The 20,718-nt window shown below is 38.3% G+C and overlaps 1 protein-coding gene across 1 annotated transcript in view; it reads left to right on the plus strand.

Moving 5' to 3' along the window:
• Positions 1-20,718, plus strand: part of npas2 (neuronal PAS domain protein 2) — a 240,449-nt gene that overhangs the window by 164,031 nt on the left and 55,700 nt on the right. Inside the window, exons 9-10 of the mRNA XM_051935191.1 lie at positions 19,946-20,059; positions 20,197-20,315. Coding sequence (XP_051791151.1) covers positions 19,946-20,059; positions 20,197-20,315 — 233 coding nt within the window. The remainder of the gene's footprint in view (positions 1-19,945; positions 20,060-20,196; positions 20,316-20,718) is intronic.

Consider the following 20,718-nt stretch of genomic DNA (forward strand, 5'->3'; position numbering starts at 1 on the left):
GGGGAAAACATAAGTGTGCCTTTTGCCTCTGAAGCTGGTATTGCACACATTAGCAGAAATTACTTCTTATAGGTGTTTTGCATAATTGCCTACCAGTCTGGTATTGACTAACCCTAACCCTAATTTTTGACTGCTCCTCCAAGCAAAATTCCTTCATTTGCAAGATTTTTGTGGGTTTTGTTGCACATACTTCCCATTTCAAATCCCACCCAACATTTCAAAGGGATTTTGACTAGACCAATCCATAACCTTTCATTCCTTCTTGGTGGATATGCTAGTGTGCTTTGGGTCATTATTGTGTTGAAAGGTCCATTTCTGATTCAACTTCAGCTTTCAGACAGATGCTTCACGTGCTCTTCAAGCACACATAGTTGACTCAAAGACTTCAAACTGCACAGGTCCTAAGGGAAGAAGATAACCCCAAACCATAGCATTTCTACTACCATACTTCACAGCTGGTATAAGATTCTTCTCATGAAATACCATCTTTTTTTTTGTACCAAACATGTCTACCATTACTATAAACAAAAAGTTCTATTTTTGATTCTTCTGACCAAAGCACATTGTTCCAGAAGGCCTGGTCTTTGCCTATACTAGCCGTAGTCTTGCTCTGCTGTTCTTTTTGAACAGTAAAGGCTTTTTACTGGCACACCTTGCATGCAGGTCAAATTTCTGCAATCTCTTTTTGAACGTTATATGTATGTAACCTTTGTAAGAGTTACCTGTAGGTCTTACAATGAAATGGGCTGAATTTGCTGGGCTGGCGAGTACTGGGCAATTTAGCAGTTATTTGAAACCTATGCCACTTGTACATAATTTTCCTTACAGTGGAATGATTCATTTCAAATAATTTAGTAATCTTTAAAATGCTCAATCTTCACACTGAGGGTCTAAAAGAGCTCTTCTGACTTTGACATGATGGCACCACACACGGCAGTACAAAGAGGATTCCAGACCCTACTTATCTGTGATTTAAATAAGACAGGTACTACCTGCATACTCCTTAAGGTCGTTCTAATCATTGGCACCACATCTGGAATACCTGATTCTAATTTTATAGATTTTAAGTGGTGATAAATGCAGGGATATACTTTCTTTTTCGTGGCAGATCAGCATTTGTTTTGATTTAGATTATGAGAATGAAAACATCATTTTAGTTTTATGTGTCATTTGTTTAAGTTTATCACTTTTATATCTAGACACAGTTGGCATAAAGATCTGATATTTGCCTATTCAAATATATTGAAAACGTCACCCATATACATGGGGTGTACTTACTATACTTTTTATCATGACTGTATATAAAAATGGAACACATTTTGTACGAAAAGTTAAGATGGAGGGAACAAGCCAAGTTCACACAGAAGACTCCCCAGTTCAAAACTGAACCCAAGATGTACTGTACTTTTTAGTTTGTTATGTCTCTGTTCTGTCTGCTATAACTCATAGCATTCATTTCACCCTTTTTTTCAATGTAAAAGTCAATTGGAAATGGTGCCTGTCCTTAGTAGACCAACGTCGTGCACACAACCACAATTACATTCATTGATTAAACTCACAAACTCAGCTTTTGAATTTATTCAGATTACCTGAACAGAAGGGGGAGACACTGAACTACCAACCCACCAAGGTCACAACATAATAATAATTTTTAGATTCTAAGTAAATCTCTGAGAATCAGGTGAAGAGAGTGACCTCCATATAGAACTGACATGTTTATTGTGTCCACAATACAAGAAAGGAATTGCAGTGACCTTTTGTGGACTCCTTGGTCTCTGTTTATGGCAGTTCCAGTCATGGATGTTTAGTTGTCATATGGAAAAAAGTGCCATGTATGAAATGACTCTTTCTCCATTTGTCTGATCTCAATATAACTGTCAGGCAATTTTTAATTGCGCCATGACAAAAGAAGTATCAAGTTGTTAGATACAGTATCTGGAAAAACCAAACAAGGGAGCTTTTGATAACCACAACCACATCTAAGAGAAGTTCTAAGGAAGAGGAACATTTTGTTCATCGTATGATTTCATTGAACCCACATCTGAGGCAGTGAGAGCTATTAGTGGTACTGAAGCATCTTAAGATTGTATCTATCGTTCTGTTATTAAGTCTGTTGAATCTGTTTCAAAGTTTTGAAGGCCAAAGCCTATTTCTGCAGCAACTGACACGAAACAGAAACTAAATCTCTGCAGAGCTCCTGTTTAAAAATTCAATACATTAATATTCTGATTGCCTAAAAATGTCTTTGCACTATTCTGTCAAGTCATACCTATGATGACGGTAAATGCGCAAAAAACTGACACCTGCACTCACAGGAATTGTTGGCACCTCAGAAGTAACACCAAATGTGGAAACTTCTAATAAATGACCACCCAAGTACAGCAACTGGTCAGATAAATTGGTTTACACCAAGATTTTTGGCAAATACAAATTTTAAAAAGTGTCTGTTATATGATTGGCTACTTCCATAGCCAGTGCACTCATTACATGCTGCCTAGAAGAACTGAGCTGTATGTCGCTGTTTTGTCTTGGTAAAGTCATATTTTACTCTACTTCCCCCTTTTGTATTATTAATATGTAGCCTCTATCAGAATGCCTCAAATCTCACAGACTTACCACTGTTTATAAGGTATTGTACCATATAACTTCTCCCCACCCTCTCCCTTCTACATTTATAACCTCAGGAAATTAGGTGTAGTAAAAGACAAGCAGGAGTTAAGTTACAATTTAAATATTGTATTATTTATAATATTAATAAATAATAACAATATGCAAAGTACAAGTGAACACTGGCAACCATATAACCTGATAAATGCTGATGAGTAGTTTCAGGAGGCACACAGACTTGTTAGTTACTTAAAATGTCCCTAGTTGAGGTATCATTTGTGGTCAGCTTTCTTCAGAACAAGCCACATGCCTGTCTCAATATGGCTACCGAGCTGTGCTCTTCATTGTGTTGTCCTTTACAGTTCATGGTGTGTGAGATGCTCCTTCATCAGTTAGTAAGAGAGAAGAGAGAGGAAGGGGTAAAGCAAGCAAATTTATAGGTTTTCTGTCCAAACCCTACAGCCAAAAGGGCGTTGTGGTACTTAAGGGCTTCTATTACTGGCCAATTCCAAACAGCCATACTTCAGACCAATGGGGCACAAAATACCTTCGGACCTGCCCCCAAAACCATGTGTTGAGCTGATGTTTGCCAGCTAGGCAATCTGGCTTTCCTAATGGGGTTGACTGAGAGAGCCATGCAGAGAATCACTTGCCATACTGGTTTGAGGCACTTTCCCCAACCCTGTCGTAAAATTACAAAGAGACTCAGTCCTAAAAGGGGGTAGGGGTACTTAAACATACAAATAAAGACATACAAAATATTTATCAACTTATATGCAAAATTTCACACCTCAGCACTCGCCACCACTTTTGTGATTATGCACTGACATAACCTACATTGTCACTGTGCAGCAAGTTGTGCTGTGGGACTTGCTGTGTCTATTTGTTTTCTGGTATGTTACCAGTATGGGATGTAGTTCAGCTTGCTGAATGCTCACAGGAACAGCAGCATGTAGTTCTTTTCCTCTTTAGGAAAATAACAACAATTGGAACATCAGAAATTTCACATAGAGCAATAGGCCATAAATGCACCAGGTTTGTTTGGTTAGCTTATTGCAAAGATGTGCAGATGTTTTGTCCAGTTTGATAGCCATTAACTACTTGACTCAGGATTTACTGTTGATTACTTTATATGAAGAAGAAGTTCCCAGATTCCATTGTGAATGTTTTCTAATGTAATTTCCACTAGTGTTCTCAAGTGCATGATTCACTAATGAGAATTAAAATAAACTAGAATTAGGTAGACACATATAATGATGTTCCGTACCTTTAGACTGATAGAGCAGAGGATATCATTCAGTCAAGGAATTTAGCTGGTTATTCATAGCTTCACAGTTTTTTATGCTGCTACACCAGAACTGTGCACTATATTTTTGATACAACCCAATCAAGCTTATTGTTGGGTTTGAGTAGAACCTCTGTTGATTTACAGTCAACAGTTTTTAACAATAGAACCCAACATTTTATTAGCTTTTTTGATCACCTCTAGGATGAGAATCCTTCATCAATGTAAATTTTCAATGTTCTAGACCCTTCTGAATCAATATCATCCATAATATATTATTGACATTTTGTTTCAACAGCATGTAGCAATTTGCACATGTTTTGTCATGTAAAAGTGTTTTTAAAAGGTGCATTTAACCTTTGTGGTTAATTTATATTAGTGGGCAAGTTAATACTGGAAATGCCTAAATTATTAGCTGTTATTTACATGCACACACCACAGTACATACCTCTTCAACATTCACTTATCACAGACATCAGTGTCCAAGACTGGTTACCTCAGCTTCAATATCTCAGCGAAGGCCTTGTCTGACTACCTCAGTGTCAATATCTTACTTAGCAAAGGCCAAGAGTCACTTCAGGAGCTGCTCTTCTGTCGAAATTCATGGATTTACAGATCACAACTTCTGAAAGGGCTACACAAATCCAACACACTGATTTGGAACCCTTGTAAGACCACCAAATGCTTGTCTGCATCTCCTCCCACCATCCCCTGACAGCATGATGTCATTGCCTGCCTGTCAGCATTGCCCAGAATCTTTTTACTATTCTCTTGTTTACATACACACAATTAAAAGTAATAGTAGTTTTTCCCTTAATCTCTGTAATATTCTTATATTCTTGCTCACACAGTTTATTCACTTAAAATCTACATCTTATCTAAATTAATGTAAAATAAAACTCCATCCATCCATCCATCCATTTTCCAACCCGCTGAATCCGAACACAGGGTCACGGGGGTCTGCTGGAGCCAAACCCAGCCAACACAGGGCACAAGGCAGGAACCAATCCCGGGCAGGGTGCCAACCCACCGCAGTAAAATAAAACTCACAAGATAAATTTTATTAATTTAATTTAATAAATTGAAAAACATACATTTTTATCTTCCATGACACATCTATTTATATAACATTTTGAAAGATTGCTCCAATTTTAAAGATAATTCAGGATTACTTGAATTGCTTCTGCTGACTTCTCAGTCACTGCTTTCCCACTCATCTTAATGCCATCTGGAGGTTTGCTCAATATTTCTGAATCTATAAGTATAAGCAGGAGCAGAGACCAGTAGACAGCTCGAATTACTTTGCTCCAAGTGTTGCAATCTATTCTTCCTCACACTGTTTGTCTCCAGCCTGTTAACCAACCTGATATCCACTTTGATATGTTGCTGCTGATGCCAATTATGGACACCAGGGGGCACACCAGGTCCCCAACCTGATACAGACAGACACAGACACAAGTTCCAGCACAACACAGGCTTTTATTTTGCTCCCACTCAGTAAGCACAGCACAATAAATTAGCAGGCACAATAATAAAGTAGCATACATCCCTTTCTTTGCCTTCTTCTCTCTGTCTCTGTCTCCTTCTTCTGCCTCCACTCCTCCACCAGCAAGCTTTGTCCTCCACATCCCAACTCTGGCTCCCAGAGAAGTGGCAGGCAGCTCCTTTTAAGTAATCCCTGAAAGTACTTCTGGTGTCCTAAAGGCTTGGCCCTGGAGCACTTCCATGTAAGGGTGGAGCCCTGTGTGTGTGTTTTGCATATTTTACAGTGAACAGTTGGTTCTTGAAGGTGATGTGTTGGAAGAAGGAAAAATGGGCAAGTGTTAAGGACTTGAGCGACTTTGACAATGGAAAAATTGTGATGGCTAGAAAACTGCGTTTCCAAAATCACAGGCCTTGTGGGGCATTCCCAGTATGCAGTGGTCAGTACCTACAAAAAGTGTTCCAATGAAGGACAACTGGTGACCTGGCAAAGGGGCATGAACATCCAAGGTTCATTAGTGGCTCTGAGGCTAGGGATCTGCACTGGCAATCGGAAGGTTGCCAGTTCAAATCCCATAAATGCCAAAAGAGACTCTGCTCTGTTGGGCCCCTGAGCAAGGCCCTTAACCTGCAATTGCTCCGTCCTGAGTATGACATTAATCTGCATCTAGCCCTGCAAGCAGGGCCTACAACTTGCAGGGTTGGTGGCAGGATTGGCACTCCATCCACTGTCAAAAACCTCACACTGTTCACTGCTGAGGTGTCACCCATTGCACGGCTGCACTTGGATCTCAATCCGGGTGGTTTGCCGTGTGGTGGGTGCAGCAACACGTTGAAATCAGTGCCTGCTCCCAACCTCTTACATTGGTAAGTTACCTTGGATGAGTGCTTTACAAGTTAAAAACCCATACATACAGTATATAACATTAAAGAAATATAAACTAAAACCACTTCAAATGATAAAAACAGTCAGACAAAAAATATCCCTAGAAACAAACAGTATCACATCCTCTTAGCCAAAGACTTGCTTAAACAAATGTGCTTTTAGCAGACACTTACAATTGTCTACAGTGTCTGCACATCACAGGGTCAGTGGAAGAGCAGTGCAGAGTTTTGGTACAATAGTCTTAAAAGCTCAGTCATCACAGGTCTTTAACTTAGTGTACGGGACAGTTAAAAGATCCTGACCAGAGGACATAAGGGACCAATTCACAGAATGTGGTTGAAGTAGGTCCACAATATGTTCAGGTGCCTGGCCATGCAGGGCTTTATATGTTAAAAGCAGGATTTTAAAATGGACTCTAAAAGTAATGGGGAGCCAGTAAAGTGAGACTTAATGGGGGGCCTTTCTTTAGGACCTTGGCAAGGGCCTTGCGGCAGCATTTTGGGCAGGTTGTGATTAGTACAGCGATGTCTTGCTGGGACAAGTAAAAAAAATGCATTATAGTAGTCTATTCAACAATACATAAAAGCCTAAATAAGCATTTCTATCTCATACTTAGAAAGAACAGATTATGTCTATTCTGCCAAAAAAGCAAAAATTGTTAATAAATTAGCTGTGTAAATTAGACTATGGCAAGAGTTCTTTTCATTTTGTTTTTTAAGTATCAGGGTAGTAGACACTGTGTCTCATCTTGCAATTCAAATAGGCTTGCTACTTTCTTGCTCTCTAATTCAAAATTACCTGACATAAGTTCATTTTAAAGTCACAATTCAATCTTTATACTTTTGTTATTTTATTCTTAATCAGCTTATAGGATATCAAATGTAGGATCAATCACATAATATCTTCTTTTAAAAAGCCAATTGAACAGAGAAGGTTTATTTTGGGGATGTTCTGTTTCAGAGTACCTAATAAGCTTCTGTGTATTTGACTCTATTGTTAGCAAGCTAATCTGTGGTGTGAATAAGGACAGTGGGGCAGCACTGCTATTTCTGCCTATGCTGTTACATATCATATTATAAAACGTTCAACTGTGACCTTAATCCCCTAAGCAGAGAGGCTCCCGCTCCACTGTGAGATGTTTCTCCATTTAGCAGTTCGTGACAGAGCTTAGTATCAGTGAATTCCTTCTTTCCATGTGGCCAATGGTCAGAAAGTCACTCATTGTGACACATTTGGCAGACTAGTTAGAGAGAAAGGAGTGGTGTCTATGCCGACATTAACATCGCCTTCGGGTGAAGGGGGTCATTAGCAATGTGCAGGTCTGAAGACAAACACATTGTACAAGACTGTGATGTTCATGTATTAGTTTGAGGCATAGGCCTTAGCCAGAAATCTATTGGCTTCAGATTTTGGTCTAAGCAGTTTTATTAAGAACATTCTGTTGAGAACAGAGTAGCTTCACTAAATCGACTGCAGTGCGCTGACCACTCACTACTTCAGTAATGCAAGTTTCAAAGGACATGGCCATTTACAACTAAGGTTTTTGAGTGACATGCAACTTAATTTTGAAAACTGCATATGTATATTGTGACAGAGGAACTGACTGAGGGAAACAAAATAGGAATGTTGGGGCACCAACTGGTCTATCTTTTTGTACGGGCTCATACAAAACAGCAAAAACAGTGCCCAGGGCTCAAATAAGTTAGACTCATCTCCGCCATATATCATCTTGGCTTTGGTTCAAATGAACAGCATCTTCCAGGTGGGACTAGTGACAGCACCGACTCTTGTCCTGGAGTGGTATTGCTTGTTATGACTGGGAGTTCCCAAAAGCACACAAGGCCCACAAAGCTGTGGTGTTATGGATCCACAGCTCTTCCAGCAAAGGCCAGTTCGTTGTTAAATGAATATTCACCGCGCTCGCTGCTTAGCGAGGGGGCGTGGTGGCTGTAGCGAGCCACAGGGCGATCTGCGGTGTGGGCGTTTCTCACCTAAGTGCACAGGTGAGGGACTGCCCACATCCGTGATTGTTCCTGTGGCTAATGTGCTGCAGCTGCCATGTCCTCTCTGCATATATAGAGAAGCCCGAGACGGTTAGAGGAGAAGAAGTAAGAGAAAAAGTAAAAGAAAGAAAGACAGAGGTTACGGAAGGAAGGAAGCATGCAAGGAAGAGAGAGAGAGCGAGTGCGCCGGTGCGAGTGAGTGAGTGAGTGAGCAAGAGCAGGCTCGCAGCAGCTGAATAGGCAACCTGGGTGTTAGGCCGACACCCCAGGCGTAGTAGTTGTTGTCGCTCCCGCAGAGTTTTATGAAGGACGGGTGTGACTGGAAGGTGGATGATTCTCCACGGATGGCCGCAGGAGTCAGGACTTGGGAACGTGGTGTCCTCCATGTGAGAGCCTTGGCCGTTGTGGATTTCCCAGGTCACTGTCAGGGGGAGCCGACCGGAGCCAAGGATCGGAAAAGCGACTGACAGTAGTAGCAGGAGTAGGTAGAAGGCCAGCTGCAGAAAGAGCGTCTCTCCTATTGAGCAGCCCAGATGGGAGTAGCAGGGGAGCTGCCAGGGTAACTGAAGAAGCACCGGGCTTGTCATTTGTTTTTAAAGACTGCTTCCTGTTGAACATTTTAACCTTGTTTTAAAGGATAGTTGTTTTGTGTATTTTAACCTCCACGTTTCATTTAATGGATTATTTATTTATTGGACATTGCACTGCTGCACTTTATTAGAACACTGTTTTGGATTGCTGTGAATAAAAGCACTTAGCACTTTTAAACCATCCCCTTGCTCATTGTTATTGCCTCACTGTCTAGCTCATCGATGACATTACCGACGGTGTTGGGTTCAAGGGCTCCCTAATAGCCGATGGGAGCACGGAGCTGAACCCGCATCGTCACAAAAGTACTACCAAAAATGCTCACTAAGGGAGATTTACAGTTAAACCCTGGCTAGACACAAACAGAGACTGTTTTAAATGAAAGATTTATTTTTAACAAAAATGCTCTGCAGCACAAGAAGCTATGTAGAGCACATGAAAGGATTTGCCTAAGAAGAAAAGGCAATCCAAGGCAAACACACTGCCAATACAGAATTCAAAAAAAGAGTACAAGTTCAAAAAACAACACAACAAAACACTCCACTCCGTAGCATATTTGAAATGAACCACTAGGAATGATGGAAGACTCCCCCATATTTATAGAGAGGAGGGTAGTTCCTGGTGGTGATTGGCAGGTAGTCTCATCTCTGGGGGAACCACCCTCAAAACAAAAGGAGCATAACACAGGCATTGGCAACAAAGCAGATAATAAACAAATATAACATTAACATAGATAGATAGCACAAAAAAGACAAGAAACACAACTTTGAACCCCACCCAGTAGATAAACCCTGGCATAAACATGACATAACTTACCTCATCTGAGCCATGACGGTAGTCCCCAGGCACAAATGTGTGACGATATACTTATTAAAATGACAAACGTATAATCTAAAACAGCCGGTTTTGATTTTCTAATATACTTCAGCAGTAGTCAGCCAGCATACCGAGACTCCATTTGCCTTGGTAACACTTTTCCATGTTGAAAATATGATTGACTGCCCCAAGGTTTTCAGGGAAAAATTCAAAATGAGAGTCCAAGAAATTAATCTTCTTTGTTTGGTATGACTTGAGAAGGTCACTCACTATTTCTGGATAGTTTTCAGTCTTATGAGTCTTCAAAAAGTTTGTGAAGACATTTTTGAAACTTTGCCAAGAGCATTCCAAACTTCATTGAACTCTTCTGTAAATCTCCCATCTTTTAACACATCTCCAATCTGAGGACCTTCCAAAATGCCTTCATTAATCTTGGCATCACTGATCCAGAGAAAATTTTTAAAAATTTTATTTCTCAAGTACATGAATCCCATGTTTCAATAATTGCTTTAACAAAGTTTTTCTTAAGTCCAAGTTTGATATACAGAGGAGGAAAGTAAACTTTCTCAGGGTCACATCACCACATTTGTTTTCCTGAAACAAGTGAGGAACATTGTGGCCACTCTGAGTTCTGAGTATGGTGGATCTTCTTGTCCTTACTGTCGTACTCACACACAAAAAAAGACAAAAGTAAGTATAATCACCTTTAGATCTCTTCAGATTTTCCACTTCTACTTCTGATATTGAATGTTTTCTAAAAGTAACTTTGTGTTCCCATTTTATGTTAGAAGAATGTGCTATAAGTACAGAAGGAAATTTATTTCTGATATGGAGTAGGACAGCTTTCAAGTTTACATTTGAGGACTAAATGAATAAGCACCGCTCATTCATTTTGTGTTCTTGGCCAGGAGTCTGAATAAGTGAACTAAATAACTGTTTTTTTTTTAAATCTAATGGTGTTTAATATTTCAAAATATATGTGCTTACTTATTAATATTTTTATCCTGTAGTGACACAAAATAATGAAAATATGAAGGTAATGTCACAAGAAAACTAAGCCTAACAGAAAAATATATTACTTCATATTTGGATCCAGCTTTATAAAGTATGCTTAGAACATCTATCAGAATATTAGGGACAAAATTTTTGTTGACCAGTAAATAATATCTAATAATTATTAGATATTATTACACAATGGTGGTGTTGGGGCATCCTAAAACTTATGGGAGTTTGTATGGAGTTTGGTGTTATATTGGACTTATCAATAATGTCTAGTGTTGGGCAAAATACTCTGAAAAGGTATTTGGACACTGAATACCAAAAATAAAGTCCTTAATACATTCAGATTGAAAACACAAACTTGTGTAATATATTGTGAATACTTTATGAATTTGTTTAGAATACTTTCAGGAATTGATATAGTGCTTAAAAATGATATAAAAGTTAAACATGTTTAAATTAAATTGTGACATGAAAAAGCACTTCAGTCTCACATGAAACAGAAATATTGTTATAACTTTTCATTAAAAACAAGACAAACCAACTGCTTCAGGAAACTTTTATTAATAAAAGTTGAATATTTGAAAATAAAAAATAAAGACTAGCACAGAGTATGTTTCAGCCATTTCACATTCTAGAGTTATTCTTTTTTAAGAAAAAACAAAATCAGGTTATGCATTTTTCACATGACATACTTACACTTTAATAATCCGCCAACTTACAGTAATTCACAAAAATATTAATTTTTGCATATAACCTACACACATCCTCACATATACTTCAAATCAAACTCACTTCAAACTCACATATACATCAAATCAAATGACACACCACTTTTCAAAAGATGTAAGATTTTGATTTTCTCATCAAGAGATAGCACTTTACACTTCCTCTTAGCCTTTTTTCACACACACAAAAAAACAAGCACATGTGACCCCTCTTTTAAATGGTCCTTCAATTAATGGCATCTTCCGTAATAAGAGGTGAACACATCTGTGTGTGAACTCTAGATGGCAAGCTCTGCGTTGTGTAACTATGTCTTATCTGGTCAAATTAAGTCAACCAGAGATCCCCGTTCAAATCCTCATTTAACTACATGGCCTGTTTCAAGCTGCACTTCGACTGAAGAGACTAAAAAGCAAACACAATAGCCAGAATCAGCAAGGTGTCACAAACCATTTTACATTTCCTCTGCATCTATACCTCTGCTGCTCAAAACATCAAATAATTAATTAGCCGCTACTCGTTAAACCAAAAAATATATACAGCAACAACAAAAACTGCTTGGTGCATGGCAAAATTGGTTTTGCTTTTTGAAACTTTCTGGATTTTTTTTATAGTTTTGATATACAGTTGATTGAATTTGCAGATACAGGGGGCAGATTGTACGTGATTTTCTTTTAGGAGATACAGTTTTAAAGTATTCAGTATTAAATTTAGTAAAATAACTATATTTTGGAATACATTTTTAGAAATATGACACAAGTAAAATCCTGAATACTTCCTTTTGTATTCTGAATATGTAATGGCAGCACTTGTATTCCGGTACAGTCCAACCGTTACATAACATAATGTGTTATCTTCTTCCTCTTCATCTTTTCCCAGTTCTATGTGTGTTCAATGTGCCTGATCAACTTTCTGTACCTCCTCCCCAGTCAGACCCTTTTCCTTCAAATTTTTCTTCACTTTATCCATCCACCTCCACTTTGGCCTCCCTTAGTTTCTCTTCTCCTGCACTTCCATTTCCATCACTGTTTTGCCCATATATCTATAGTCTCTCCTCATCACATGTCCATACCACTTCAACCTACTTTCCTGCGCTTTCTTAGATATCCCTCCCATATTTGTGTACCTCTGATTGTCTCATTTCTTATTCTGTCTTTTTTGTAACTCCATGATTCCATCTCAGCATTCTTATTTGTGCCACATCCAACTTCTTTTCCTGTTCTCCCTTTACCGCACACACCTCAGTTCCATACAACATTATTGTTTTTACGACTGTTTTAAATATCTTACCTTTATCTTCGCCTTAATTGTTTGATCACAGAATACTGTACTCCTAATTCATTCTTCCAATTGTTCCATCCACACTGCACTCTGTGGGTTATCTCTGCATCTAATTCTCCATCTTGGCCTACCACTGATCCTAGATATTTAAACATATCCTCTCTTTTCAATAGCTCTCCCTGAAGGCTAATTTCTGAATCCTGATCATCATTAAACTTCATATATTCTGTCTTCTTCCTATTTATCTTCAGTCCTCTATCTTCCAAAGCTATTCTCCATTATTCCAGCTTTCTCTTCACTAACTCCTTTCTGGTGCTACACAACAATGTCATCTGCAAAAATCATGCACCAGGGGAACTGATCTTTTATTGCATGACTCTACACATCCATAACCATATCAAAGAGGTGAGAACTTAAAGAAGATCCCTGGAGCAGACCGACTTTAACTGAGATCTTGTCTGTTATTTCAACACTGCCTTTAACCCAAGTCCACACTTCCTCACACATATCCTGGATATCCTTATGTGCTACTTTGGTACTACTTTCTTTGTCATGCACCTCCAGACCTTTTGATATTAAACCCTATCATAATCCTTCTCCAAATCAGTAAACACCATATGCAAACCTTTCAATTTTTCCTCAATGCTTCTGTGTGAGCAGTCTTAAATGCAAAGACTGCATCAGTTGTTCCTCTCCCTGGTATAAAAACAAATTTCTCCTCCCCTATGGTAGTCTTTTCCCTAAGCCTTTCCCTTGTAACCTTTTCCCAATTTTCATTGTGTGTGACATCTGCTTTATCCCGGTATATTTTATATGATCATGAATATTACCCCTTTCCTTATAAATGCATACAATCACAGTGTTCCTGTACTCCTCTGTTATTCTCTCCTGAATTAGATCTCACAACACATGTACTCTCTCTTCCCCTAAACTCTTCCACACTTCTGCTGGTATTTCATCTGGTCCTGTTGCCTTTCTGTTTTTCATTCTTTTCAGTGCCTCCTTTACTTCTTGATACTAACCCCTCATTTGGGACTCGATCCCCAAATACTGCCTTTAGGTTTTCCTCATTCAACAGCTTTTCAATGTACCTCTTCCATCTATTCTCGATCCAGTCATGCTTATCTTTCATCTGCTGTATCTGACTAAAATCATTCTCAGCCTTCTTCCTACCTTTCCTTATTCTAAAATCATTATCTCTCCTTCTTGTGTCTCAAATTTTTCATACTCCTTATCCAAAGCCTGTGTCTTGGGGTTTGCCAGTGCCATCTTTGTCTCCTTGTTTGCCTTCCTATGCATTTCTCTGTCTTCCTCCCTCCTTGTCTGGTACCATATCTTGTTTGCCTCCTTCTTAACCTTTATTGCATCTTGCACCTGTCTGGTCCACCACCACGTCTCTTTGTCCCCAGTTTGTCTCTTTCCTATCATCCCACCTAATACCTCTTTGCCTACTCTCAATACGACATTGCTATTCATAACATAACATGATGTGTTTAGGACAAGTTCTTTTTAACCTATGCAATGTTGTGGGGCCTTATCTGGAACACAATGTAAAGTTTTGGTGTCTTGCAAAAAACGATTTAACAGTGTGAGTAAAAGACTGCATTTGAGTGACTAAATTTGCCCCAGGAATGCAGAACATGTGCCACGATGAGAGACTGAAGAAGATGAATCTTTTCAATTTTAACAAACATTGACTACAAGTAGATTTTGGTCAAATTGTTCAGAATTGTAAAGGCAATATGTTGGATGCCACATGTTACTTTCAAATGAGTTCTCCAACTACAGTATGATACAGACAGAATCTTTTTAAGGGTAAATTTCTCATAAACATTAGAAAGGTTTTTCTTCACCCAGAGAACCATAGGTATGTAAATACATTGCTTAGTAGTGTAGTAGACAGTAGTACTTATGAGATCTTCAAAACTAAACCTGCAAGTATCAGCTGTTACCTTCAGGACTGGAAAGCTATGGTGCACTGACAGAAAAAGTCAGAAAAGCTTGAAAATAAAAACAAAATTCTGAATAATAATAAAATAAACACATCACATGGTGAGTTATAGAAACACATATATACATTTTAAAAAATTAGCTTCCTAAATCTTCTAAATATTAATTTAGGGAAATAATTAAATGAGCATACTAAACCATTATGAAGTAAAGAAATGAAGTATACTCCGAAAGGTCAATTATGTTCTCCTCATATGTCTCTCATTAGCTGAATGTGTTGTGTTTCTCTTATTGTATTTAGGAAACAAAATGTAATAACAAGTTACAAATCAATGAACATAATATAGCTAGTATGATAGTTTGTTCTAGCAACAAATGTGAAGATAGCCAAACAGTTACAGAGTCTCTTCTCAAATGGCTCATTAAATATTACAATAGCAAATAACATAACAAAGGTTCAGCGCAGTATGTTGTTCCAATCATGAAGACCTCTGATATTTATGTAGTGGTGTTAAGCACATTTGTTTCAGTACATTTGTCTCTTTGGTAGAAATGGTCAATCACTCCTTGATGATTCTCAATTCTCATCCCATTCTATTGATTACTGGTGAGATGTTTCTACATTTGGTTTGGAGTCCACCTGTAGTCTATTTAATTAATTGCATATGATTAGGAAAGGCACACATCTGTCTATAGAAGGACACACAGCTGACAATATGCATCAGAGCAAAACCAAAGCTATGAGATCAACGGAGCTACCTGAAGTGCTTAGAAACAGGATTGTAAAGAAAAAGAATTTCTGCAGCATTGAAGGCTCCCAAGAGCACCCTAGCCTCCATCATTCTTAAATGGAAGAGGTTTAGAACGAGCACAATTCTTCCTAGAGCTACTCAGCCAGCCAAACCTGGCAATTGGAGAAGTTCCTTGGTAAGGGAGGTAACCAAGACCCTGATGATCATTCTGGCTTATCACCAGAGAACCTGTGTGGAGATGGAAAAATCTTTCTGAAGCACATCCATTGGAGATGGAAAAATCTTTCTGAAGCACATCCATCACTGCAACACTCCACTAATGTGGGTTTTATGGCAGAGTGGCCAGATTACTTATGAATTCCCACTTAGAGTTGCAAATAGGTACCCAAAGGACTCTTAGACCATGAGAAAAAAGATTCTCTGGTCTGTTTAAACCAATATTGAATTGTTTAGCCTCAATTCTAAGCATCACATCTGGAGAAAATCTCTCTCCACTCTTCACCTGTGAAATGGCATTCCATCGGTAGTGGCTGCATCAATAAAACTAATTAGGATTGAGTGAAAGCTGAACGGAACCAAAGAAAGAGATATGCTTAATGAAAACCTCCTCCAGAGTACTCTGGACCTCTGACTGGGCCAATGGTTCACATTCCAACAGCACAATGACCCTAAACACAAAACAGAGATGACTTAGGGTCAACTCTGAGAATGTTCTTGAGTGGCCCAGTCAGAGCCAGGACTAACACCCAATCAAACATGTCTAGAGAGACCTGAAAATAGCTGCCTATCATTGCTCTTCATCCAGCCTGACAGAGTCTGAGAGGATCTGCAGAGAGGAATGGCAGTAAATCCCTAAACCCAGGTGTGTGAAGCTTGTTGCGTCATAATCAAAACAATTCCTGGCCATAATCACTTCCAAACATGCTTCAAATAAGTGCTGAGGAAGTATGATATTTCAGTTTTTTATTTTTAATACATTTGCCAAAATTCCAAAAATCTGAAAAGTAAAATGCAAACATTCTTCATAAGTTAAACTCTGACTTATCCATCTCATGTTTACTCAGGGCTTGTTGGCAGTAATACTTACAGAGTAATGGTGTAGGATTAGGCCACAAGAAAGAAAAACAGTGTGGGAATTGTTGTGGCTTTGAAGATTTGTTCTTTCATTTTCGTTTGGATTTATTCCCAGTTTCATCTACAGTATGTTATATTGTGGCAAGCATATGGCTGTTAGGCTATATCTGTACAGAGCAACTCAAGTTCATGCTTGTTTTAGAAACAAAATAATGCCATTCATTAATGAACAGGAAGATTACACAAGTGACTGCTGAGCCATAAGACACAAGGCAATATATAACAGTAACATTTTTAAAAATCAAAATACCAAGAAATCAATCCCTTTGACTTCTCTTCCAAGCATGCAGAATCATTCATGTTCTCTCCTTTTAATTAAAGTTAAATAGAAAGCCTTGCTCTCCATCAACAGCTAGAAAAGAGTCTGCCTTTTGTCTTTTCCCACATTCTCCTTAATGTCACTCTGTAAAAGGTCTGCTCCCTACCAAGCAGCTTTTAAATAGAGATATTTTACTTTCTTCCAACATCTTACGCTATCTTTAAAGTTTAAAAAGAGAAATTCTTTCAAATGTAAACCGACAAAGATATTTATTAATTACATCAGCAATGATGCATTAATAATGGGCAATATTCACTGATATATTTGTTGTCTGCTCTTTTAGTTATTGTAAAATAGAATGTCTCAAAATATGGGACTCAATCAGTGTCAATACTCACTTGTCTGTTCTTTGTCATTTTGTCATCATGTCAGATGAAATTTTTAATTTTGACATCCAAGAAGCAAGGTACAGCAGGACAGTTTATTTAATGGGTAACCTTCTATTCATTTTTTTTCTTTAAACTTCTTAGAAGTCTACACTGTCATGCACAGATGATGTCGGAGCTTCAAGTAACTCCTTCTTTGTTACTCTAAGTTGCCCTTTGAAAATCATAAATTCCTCTTTGACCATCTAAGGCAAGCGTGCATTTTGCACATAGTGTGTCTCCTCTTTTGTTTGACATTTTTTCTTGGTCCTGGACAGGATACTACTGGACACAAGCTGGTGTAACTCGGCACAGTTTTCTCCTGTTTCAGTAATCTGTCACCTCTGGAGAAATGCTCTGGAGAAATGCTTGCTCCTCTTTCTTCACCTTAGCTTCACAGGAAAAAAATGTAAATGCCCTCCGCACCAAGCTTTAAGAAAAGCAAAACATCAATTCTGCTCATCATCATATAGATCTGTCCATAAAGTGTATAGAGAATCTTTGTTTACGTTCCTTAGATGGAATTCCATCTCATTTTCTTTGTTCACTATTTTTATTTTTATAACAGGGATGTCATTTTTAATTAATTGCTGTCCTGGGCACCACAATTTTCTATGTAAATTTGCAGGGCTTTGTCTGTGTTGTTTATGGTTGTTGTGCCTATGGAGATGACATGACATGGAGATTGAGCCCAGGACAGGAATTAGTATTAATGAGAGCTATGGGTCTATGGTTAGTTATGGTTAGTTTAATTTGCTAACAAATTTCTGGTGTGGATGCCACAGAGGACAGACATGCTTCCCATGTCCATGCTTCAACGATGGCATGACCTCTGGATAAAATGGAAGGTGCCAGGGGATGGCGAAGCAGAAGCTGGTGGCCAGGAGCAGTTCCATTCACCATACATTAGGTGGCAGTGGTCCACAGGAGGATACCCACAGGGGTTCTTGGGACCTGGAGTCTAGAAGTGCAGCCCTGTCGGGATTCCTGGGTTTCGCAAGGGGGAGCTGTTGGAGGAGAACTGCCATGGTTCACAAATAACCCTGAAGTACTCCCACAAGTCATGCCGAGTCACCAGAATCTGTTCCCTGTCCAGCATTAAAACAGCCCACTGCCTTACCTCGGGGAGTCAGAGTTGGGAGGCTGTGAGCAACACTCAACTGAAGTGTATTTAGTTCTTGTTGGATTTAAAAATCCATTATTTGAACCCGTGACTGGATTGGACATTGTTGAGTCTGGTGTGTTACCCTGGTTGAAAGTCTTTTTGGTTTGTGACATATTTGTTCTGATTTTTTGACTATGGTTCTCACTACATGTTTTGGCTTAGATGTTAATTTTTATTTGATTCTCCAGCTTTGTCTCTTCTTATGGTCATTTTTCCTACTAAAGTTACTAGCAGTGCATTGTTACCATTTATATAATTAGCAGCTTTTGAGTCTTTACTATTCCATTTTGTTGCATCTTCATGTATACTGTACATTGTATTTTTACAAGCCATCCAAGACACAATTTATGAATCCTTGTTTTAGCATTTATGATGTCATTTTTTGTGTCCAGAGCTTTGGTGCAACTCCTGTAGTCCTAAGAGCCTCTGTTTTTCCTAAGAGGCAGTTTGCAAGGTTGTGAAGTCATTAATTTTATGTGTTGTGTGTTTCTGAACAAATTTGGCCAATCTGTTGTTATTTGTATGAAGCCCATCTAATTGACTAGGATTGTGTGGTTCCAGTTCGATGGCTTGTTTTTGGTGTCTGACTCTGGTTATACTTCTTTTTTTCCCCCTTTAGTTTTGCATTTTCCTTTCACTCTAAAAAGGTTCCCAATGGCCACCACTACACCATAAGGGACATTCTACTCTGGTGTTTATTGATTGAAAGTGGTGGAGGCAGCAAATTAATAGCTAACACAAGGCAGGGTTGGGCATTGAAATATCACATCAATCTTCCAGACTAAAGAAGTAAAGCAAATGTTACTCAAAAAGTGATCAAAGAGGTCCAAAAATTCCTTAGGAAAAAGAAATTGTTCTGAAATTAATATCTTCACTAAGTTGTGGGGCAGTCACCCAACAATGGTAAGTATTTTTCACCAATGAGAATATCAATATCAACAAAGAAGTGCTGCACCTAATAATAAACAAAATAGTTTAATTAAAGATGACAATACAAAACATGACTACACATCTGTAGAATTTGACAAGGAAAAAATTCTTGTGAAAATGTTTTGGTCTCCCTGAATTTGGGAATGTAAATTAAAGAACCCCTTTCCAGATTAAAGTTGTATAAACATTGGAAATGGAGCTAAGTGACAGCTGGGCTTTGACTGTGGTAATCCAAAGGTTCTGTCCTTCAGAACAGGGTGGTCATTTATGTCAGGTAGAATGCCTAGAGGGGGCTGGGTGGTCTCGTGGCCTTGGAACCCCTGCAGATTTTTTTTTCTCCAGCCATCTGGAGTTTTTTTTTTGTTGTTTTTTCTGTCCTCCCTGGCCATTGGACCTTACTTTTATTCTATGTTAATTAGTATTGCCTAATTTTATTTTTTACATTTTGCCTTTTTTCTTTATTCATCCTGTAAAGCACTTTGAGCTACATCATTTGTATGAATATGTGCTATATAAATAAATATTGTTGTTGTTGTTGTTATCCTTAGACAAAGGCATTGCCAGCTCTGCAGTTAACTTTACAAGTGCTTCAATATTGAAATGTCGGACTAGAAAGAATATTTTTGTAGCTACTGAAACCTGTTTATCTTTTGTTAGGTGAGAATCACATTGAATTCTGTTGTCATTTGGCAAGAGGAAGCATAAACCTCAGTGAGCCTCCTGTATATGAATGTGTGAAATTTACAGGAGATTTCAAATTTTATAACCATGGTAAGTGTGAAACCCAGCTAACACTGGTTGTGCTTTTCTCATGTGACTCATTTGACCTTAATTGCCATGTTATGAATTTGTTTCATATCTTTTTCATTTTTAGAAATTTATAATCTTGTTTTATTCTTTGGATGCAGTGCCTACATCATCTTGCAATGGCTTTGAGTCAGCTTTGCCAAGAGCAATCCATCCAGCTAGTGAGGAGCAGCTATGCCTCGTAGCTACTGTACGGTTGACTACACCACAGTTTTTAAAGGTAAGTAAAAATGTTGCCTCTTCATAGCATGAAATTCTCTTTACAATTCTGTCTGTGATATGTTTAAAGTACATTATGATTGTATTGTTATTAACTCTTCCATACCATAGGTAGATAAGTAAGTCATAATGTCCTCATATACTTGTTAAACCTCCACTCTGTATTTTTTTATTCTTACCTAAGTAATTAACATTCTTCTACTATATGTTCAAATATATCTGTAAGTGGATCAGACTTTCTTGAACATGGTATTTTTGATATTAACCCATATTCATGTTAAGTGCCAAAGAGCTGGTACTGATATAGCCCCACAGTAAAGTATACTGTATTAAGAAGAACTAACATTTATTGTGGCTAATCATGTCTTACCACTTGCCACATTGTATGGCATGCCACAACTGTA

The sequence above is a fragment of the Erpetoichthys calabaricus genome, chromosome 12, assembly GCF_900747795.2.
Source record: "Erpetoichthys calabaricus chromosome 12, fErpCal1.3, whole genome shotgun sequence".
Classification (NCBI taxonomy): Eukaryota; Metazoa; Chordata; class Cladistia; order Polypteriformes; family Polypteridae; genus Erpetoichthys; species Erpetoichthys calabaricus.